This window comes from Mesitornis unicolor, unplaced genomic scaffold (assembly GCF_000695765.1).
Source record: "Mesitornis unicolor isolate BGI_N332 unplaced genomic scaffold, ASM69576v1 scaffold23527, whole genome shotgun sequence".
Taxonomy (NCBI): domain Eukaryota; kingdom Metazoa; phylum Chordata; class Aves; order Mesitornithiformes; family Mesitornithidae; genus Mesitornis; species Mesitornis unicolor.
In genome coordinates, this window is record NW_010198755.1 from 80,652 (window position 1) to 88,462 (window position 7,811).

At 50.8% G+C, this 7,811-nt stretch overlaps 1 protein-coding gene across 1 annotated transcript in view; it reads left to right on the forward strand.

Moving 5' to 3' along the window:
- The first annotated feature begins 145 nt into the window (after window positions 1–145).
- EPHA8 (EPH receptor A8) overlaps window positions 146–7,811 on the forward strand; it is a 48,066-nt gene continuing 40,400 nt past the window's right edge. Inside the window, exon 1 of the mRNA XM_010189256.1 lies at window positions 146–230. Within this exon, the coding sequence (XP_010187558.1) occupies window positions 146–230 (85 nt within the window). The remainder of the gene's footprint in view (window positions 231–7,811) is intronic.

Genomic DNA, 7,811 nt, shown 5'->3' on the forward strand with positions numbered 1-7,811 from the left:
GAGCCGCTCGCCTGTGTGGATGCGAGCAATGTGCGCAAAGTGCCTTTGCATTAGCCGGCGTGTGCCGTAGCTCTGGGCGCTCGCTCGCAGAGGTTCTGGGACGACCGAGGTGGCCCTGTCCTGAGCCCAGTGGCCCTGCCAGACCATGGCATGGGCACAGGGAGACCTGACATCCTCGCTCTCCATCGTCATCGCTTTGGCTGCCTGCCTCTCTGCCACCACCAGCGAAGGTAGGAACTGGGGTGGCCCTGGCGTGATGGGGCAGTGTTGGGGGGACCTGCAGGATTGCTGCAGCTGTTTAGATGCGTCTGCATGGGCTTGCTCACTCTGCCGGGCTGAGCTTCTGCCTCCTCCCAGGGGAGCGCAGCTCCGGGTTCCTGCCTGCCTGAGTTTGCTGGTCCTGGAGCTTTTGCACCAGAGGCTAAACTTCAGAGATGGGCAGGAGGACTTGATTTCTGCAGCAATGCCTGCCAGCTCTGCCTGGCCTCACCTGCAAGGGCTCTGCTGCAGCATGCAGGGGTGGCTGCAGAGGGGACAGGGACACAGGCACCAGCTCAGTCACGGCGATCCCCATCATCAGGGCTGGCAGCAGCATGGGGCTGTGCACACTGGCCAGGCGGTGTGGGCTGCGATGGAGCAAGCAAGAGGGCACAGGAGGGTGTGTGGAGGGTGTGGGGAGCTGGAACGGCACTCAGGTGGGAAACTTGTCGTGAGGGAAAGGGCTGGAAAACTTCCCAAATGGGAAACAAGGATACAGCCAGGGACCCTCTCCCGACATCTTGGTGTCAGCGCCGTCAGGCCTGCTCCTGCCACCCAGACGCTCCACCCAGCTGCCAGCCACGTTCATTCCGGCCCTTGTCAGCAGCGCAGCCATGCTCCGGCGTCTTGGGCCCCCCTCGGCTTCGGCAGCACTGCTCCTGCTGCCTGCCACCCACCCACTCGCCTGCCTCCTTCCATGCTGGCAGCGGCAGCATGGCTGCTTCCCGGGTCTGCTGATCTTCATCACCCAGAGATTTGCTGTTCCCGCTCCCAAGCGTGTCCTTGGCACTGGCAGCAGCATTCTTCCTCCCTTCTGCTACACCTGAGAGCTGCCGCCAGAGTGGTGCAGCCCTTTGCAGTGAACCCCAGTGCCAGTGTCCCTCTCCGGTGGTGGCGGTGGCATCCCTCTCTTCTCCTGCCCCTGTATCCCTGCCACCCTTCCGGCATGCTGAGGCCCATGGGCTGGAACTGCGATTCCTCATGCCCTTTGCAGCACGCCGCTGGGCCGGGTCCTTTTGCCTACTGCCGTCTTCCAACATCCACCTGCACCTCCCCTCTCACCCAGCCCGTCTCCCTCACCTGTATTACTTATCTCCCACTATTTACTGGTCCTAACCCTGTCTTCTGCCAGCTGTCCGCTTCCTGGCACTCCTCCTGCTTCTTTCCCCACTGACGTTCCTGCCCTAGCGGGGGCTGCATTGCAGTCTCGGTGCTGGAGATGGGCTGTGTGGGTGCAGGATGGGACCCCAGCTCCCCAACACCTCCAGCCCTTGCTTGCCCTGTGCCCCTGTGCTGCGGGCCCTAAGCAGAGCGCAGTGCGGGATGCTGCAGTCCTGCAAAACCCCGCTTGAATGTGGCTAACCCTGTGCACGGACAAGCGAGGCCGGGGCCTCTTTGCTTTCCTCTGCGGAGGAGATCACTGGCTGCTGGGGTGGGTTTTGTGATATCTGTATGGACAACCAGGCCCTGGACTGCTGTCTGCCTGTCCCTGGCTTGGAAAGACATGGGTTTCCCACAAGACTTTTGGAAAGGAAAGCGGCTCTCAATAACAGCCTTGGTTAGTGGCATGTGTGTGTCTGTGGATGAGCTGGGCTCTGGAGAAGACCAGGCAGGCAGGATCTGGGTTAGACTGTGCAGAAGGTGCTGGGTGGCATCAGGACAATGCGTGGGACTCCACAGAAAGCTGGTGATACTCTGTCCGCCACCCCGAAGGATGCTCATGCCTCCGCAGGTACCGGCTCACTGCTCTGTTGCGAGCATCACAGGGCCGCTCGATGCCAGCCAGGCCCTGCAATACGGGCAGCGCAGCTGAAATGTGGCTGTGACACCCAGTGTCTCGGGGTGCTGGGATGGGCTGGTGGCAGTGTCTGCACCAGGATGGTTACGGCGCTCGTCATTGAGTGCCCTGGCATGGGTTGGGACTGAAAACATGGGGAGATGTCACAAAGTGCAGCACAGCCCCAGTGCCTCCCGCGCTCCGGTTGTGCTGGGTTTTGCTGCCGTTTCTCCGGCGCCTGGCACGTGCGGGCACGGTGTGAGGGTGTAGCCGCGGTGCACAAAGCCACCGCACTGCCACTGTCCGTGACCTCTGTCCATGGCCACGGCCACTGTCTGCTGCTGGTCCTGCAATCTCTGGCCATCGACCCTGCAAACCCAACACCTGTTTAAGAACCGCAGGGTAGAAAATTACAGCCACAAAGCAAATTTAAGGCCAATGTGTGCTGCACTCTGTGTGTGCGTATTGGGAGGCAATTGGTATATAAAGATGCGTATTAACCTGAAGAAATAGCTTCAGTCTGATTTTCTTCCCCTTCCAAGAGCTCCCAGTGCCTTCCTCTTTCCTGAGATATTTGTTCCACAAAGTTTTGAGCTTATTTTTCTTATTCCTTACAGTCTTGTGTGCAGTGGGTGCCCTGGAAATGGGAGGAAAAGGGATTCACCGTTCCATAGGAAATCCCTACATTTCAGCGCGGCGGCATTGCAAAATGCATTGAAAGTCAAAACTCAGATTTTTTCTCTAGATGGGTGAAAATTTGCAGGAGGTGGGAGCCTTTCATTTGGAGCACTAAAAAAATTTTGTCTGAAATTGTTAGATTGCTTTAGAGCAGAAAGCTAGAAAAGTTATTTTCAACCATATAAAGATAATGTGGTAGGCTAAAATATTTACACTATTACACACCGAGTTTCATAGGCAAAAATATTGAAGCGGATTTTTTATATGACATCACAAATTAAAGTTAAATAATAAAATATGAAAAATCTACATTGTGTTGAAAGAAAATCAGACAAGCAGAAATTACCACATTTGAGGCTTGGGTGGGGGTGCCAAAATTGTATTTTCCGCCAAAAAATGGCACTTCAAATGCTGCTGCTGGGGTCTGCTCCCGCTCAGGTGATGCCTCTGTCTCAGTCCGCAAGGTGGAAGACCTTCCTGCCCAGCATGGACCCCATGGCCCGCGGTGGTACCTTCGTGGGGAACACGGTGCAGCGGGGACGGGGGACCTGGGGACATCCCCCTCTGTATTTTGGGGCGTGTAGGTACTACTGAGGCACACAGCGGGTAACGGGGACAGGGTGATGTACAGGGAGCAGACTGGGGGGAACGCAGAGCCGATGACACAGGGGTGCTCGCCTTTTCCCTGCACCACCGGGTCGGTGATGGAGACGTTTTGTTCCTTCCCGCAATAGGGATGGAGAGCGGGAGAGCACCAGGGTCCTTGGGAAAAGCCAGCAGCTCGCCGGCACTGCCGAAACAGGGGCTGGAGGAAGGGTTTGTGGCAATCTCCCGCACTAATCTCTCGATTGTAATCGCATTAATTGCCCCTCTGCTCAAACAGAAAAAGAGGTAAAAACTCTGCGTGTTTATGCAATGCTACTTTTCTACCCTTCCTGCAGCAATGCTGAAGTCGGAGCTGCGGGAGAAGCAAAGCTCTGAAAGGGAGAGGAAATAGCTTTTTCAGTTGTAAAAAGGCTGCGAGGGTGCCGTGTTCCCCCGTAAGAATAGGAAACGAGATTTTAGGTATACAGACTTTCAGTCATGGGGAGATGGAGAAGCATTACTTTAAAGCAGGGAGTTGTTTTAGGCTATATTTGTGAGAAAAAGAATAATAATATTTTTTGGGGTGTGTAATTTTTTGATTGCTCCCAAAATGCTGATATAAAACAAATACTTGCATGTTTTTAGGTAGGCTCATGGGGACACGTTTCCGGTCTCATCTTTATTTCCATATTTCTTGTATTAATAGCTTATAAAACTTCTGGAAAATCAAATCCCAAAATTTGCAGAAAAATAACACAACGGCACATAGAATGCACCTACTCTGTGAGCTTCTTTTCATTCTCCTTGAATTCTTATTTTCTGAAATTGTGAGGGGTTTATTTACACTGAAAAGAAATGGGCACCCATTTTGGTGATGGTGGAAATAGATGTGATGAATCCAAATTTAAGTGCAACTGAAAACCCGATGAATTACTACAGAGATGAAGGAATTCCCTATTTTTTTGATTGCTGAGAAATGCTTAGAAAAATATGTAACAAAAAAAACCCAAACAACAAAACCCAAAAAACCAAATAATGAACCCCAGCCCCAAAAGATGCTCAGCCAGGGAGGGAGGGAAAGGGACTCGTCCCACTCATCCCAGTGGGATCAGCGCGTGCGGGTCCTGCCGGACAGGACTCTGGGGAGCACCGGTTTCATCGAGACATCCTGACACCTCTGCTCTTTGTTTCGGTCGGGTCCTGTGTCTCGTATGTCCCTGCTTGCCTCGCTGGCAGCCTTTGGTGCTGCCTTTATCTCCAGGGGCAAATCCATTCATATGATAACTCTATTCATATCCTGACAGTTTTTGATAGTTCATTCTCCCAACCTCAGTGTGTTTGCATGACCAACACTCAAAATTATTCCTCTGTCACAGAGAAACGCTTAACCCCTTCGGCCCTGGTAGTTCAAAAGTGAGCAGCAGGATCACGCTGTTGTATTTCCTTGAAAACGAAACAAAAACCCCCATGTCCTGCCTGTGTAAATGTGTGGTACTTAAGGTCATAAATAACCACATAAAGGATGCAACTCCTTTAAGGACCAGGTCCAACCACACCAATAAAATCTAATGAACCATGTTTGGCCCAGGAACACCATCCAGAAAGGTATTCAACATTTATCTGAAGACACTAGCAAAGACAGACCCATTCCTGCCTTTAATAATTCATTCCAAAGGGTCATCAGCCTCAGCCTTAAAAAAAATCGTACCCTTCTTTTCCCTAATACAAATTTGCCTGGCTTCACCTTCCAGCCATTTGTTCTTGTTAGGCTTCACTTGCAAGATTAAAGAGCTTGTGTTTTTCTCCCGTGGAAGTATGCTGAGCATAACCAGGTGCCTCGCACCCCTTGTAGCCACAAGCAGATCTGGCTCTGCAGGTTCCCCTCTTGTTTTATTTTTGCTCCAGCCCTGGTATTGTGGCTGTGCCTGTGTCCACTGCTTTGTCTCCAGTTTCTCATATTTATCCTTCCTTGGGTGTAATACCTTTTGTGTTAGAAAATTCTCACATCCAAGTTTTAAGGACTCTCATGATATTTCATTATCGGCAGCATGAGATATTCAGCCTGTCCCCTCAAATGTTTTTAGCATTGGTATTTTTGTCCGTGAAAATGTTCCATTTTAGAAAGCTATTTTTAAGAGAGCAAAGTAATTGCCTTTAAAAGAAATTAACGTGCTTTTAAAATGTCACTGTGGTACAAACAGCTAAGCATGGTTCAGGGTGTCCAACTGGTGTTAGAGCAAAAGATGTCCTCAGAGAGATTAGGGAAAAAGCATCTGACAGACTGAAAAACTGCCATCCAAAGCTCCTTCAGATAATCCAGATAAGTGAGTACATTTGTGAAAATACACATTTCCCTAGTGAATCCTCCAGAAAGGACAGAACTCGAATCTTTGCCAGGACTGCTGGGGTGCAGGAGTCAGTGGGAAGAGCAAGGTATCTTTTTTGGGGCGCTGCAGGGTTTGTCTGGCTGATGGACTCATGGGCTCTGCTACAGACACAGGTCTCCAGCACCAGATCCACCTGAGTCACTGCGGCTGGGAATGGCACCAGGGAGTCCCAATTCTGAGTAAGAAACCTGCAAAATCCCAAACAGGCAGGAGATAACTAAGTGGGCATGCGGTGGGGAATGGAAGCACTAAGATGCTCTGGGATAAGGACCTGGGATGGCATTAGGGGGTTGCATGGTGTGAACTTTGACTCCCAAAAACTGCTGCAGAAGTCAGAAAACTCAGGGGCTAAAGCTGAAAAAGCATTCGTGTCTATTTCGCTATACACAACAAATGTGAGAAAAGAGAAGAGGGAGTCAGGACTGGTGTGAGAACATGGACACAAACCTCTCTGGAAAGGACTTCATTTCCCCGAGTCTGTACCACACAGGTTTTGCTTCCTGTAAGCAGAAATGTATTTTGTGTTAGAAAGCTCTCCGGTGTAATTTTTAAAGACTGTCACAGTACTGTGTTACTGATGGCATGTGATATTCAGCCTGTCCCTGAACCTGGGACCGCAGCTTGCTGGGATTTGGGAAGTCCTGGTGTGGGTGCAGGTTCATCACCTGATCTGTGAGCTTCTGGGTTTGGGGACCTCGCTCAGGGATGCAGGAAGCTGTCCTGTGATGGTGAGGGGACTGAACAGATTTGCTTTCGCAGGGCTTTAGCCAAATGAGATGCCAAGGGATGGCTGTGCAAGCACAGGCTCCTCTCTGCTGATGGAGAGGTCCGTGTTGCCCTGTCATCCCTTAGGCTGGGGACATTGTGATGGAAAGGACTCTTGTGACTCCCTGATGGCCAAAACAAGACCTGGGGACACCAGGTCTGCAAAGCCCTCCCCTGGGGCTGCAGGGACCCTCCAGTTGCCCTCGCTGCTCCCCAGTGCCTGCCCCGTCCCCAGTCTTCCCCGGTCCAGCTCTTTCCCCTGCTCACATCGGATGTTTCCATGGAGTTTCTTGCCTTCCTGACCTTTCTCACCACCCCCCATCCCCAGAGCCTTCCCACCTCCTCCTCTGGCTTCTGCCCTGAATTACAACTAGCCCAGCAGCCCCCTGAGCCCGAAACAGCTCCTTCCCCACCGGCATCAGCTTCCTGGACTGGGGACACGGAAACGTGTGCTCACCCCTCGCTCTGAGCCTTGTGCCCGGCCCCGTACACCCCATACTGCAGCCCCAGGACAGCCGGTGCTTTTTTAGCATTCCAAATCAGTTATTTATGTCCAGCTGCTTGTGCACCGTTCGCACCAAAACCTGCCACGATGCTGGGTTGCGTACCAGTACCACAACCCCCTGCCCCGGTGTGGGAAGTGTCCGTGCTTTAATTTGGGTGCACAATTCACTCTGGCTTTTCACTGCACAGGAACATCAGGAGTCTCAAACAGAGTAGGAAACATGAGCATTTTACATCTATATTTTCTCCCTTATATTTCTGAGACGGAACATTTTTTTGTTGTTTGGCTTTTGATGTGTTTTTCTTTTTTTTTTTCTGGAAAAAAATGCTGCCCTGTAATTTCAAGGTTTTCAGCCTTGGAAATACTTTATTCAGGGTGTTTTGTTTTGTTTTGTTTCATTTTTTACATTATTTCACGACACCTCAGTCCTACCACAGGTTATGCTCTTGCGCTGCACATTATCTTACATGATATCATGCAGGGTCTGGAAGGATCAGGTTGATCATTTTATTTTTAAAACCTGAACTGTGGCTTTTTGTTAGCACTGATTGAACAAACAAGCTTTCTTCCTACATCAAAGTATCTCCTGCTCCTGGTATACTGAAAAGGGGTGACCCTCTGGGCAGTCCTTATGGGCATTACCGCTCCTGATGCATTACAAAACGATATAAAATTAAATACAGAAAGTTCACAGCAACAATCCGGGGGTCTGAGAAGAAATCCTGAAATGGGAATTAGGGCACGTCCAAAAAGCAGCGCTGCTTTTTCACGGTAATTGTTTGAAAATGTTTCTTTTTAGTATTTTTTTTTTTCAGCATGATTCTGGCATTTCCAGAAACATGGAAATCCCGCCTTC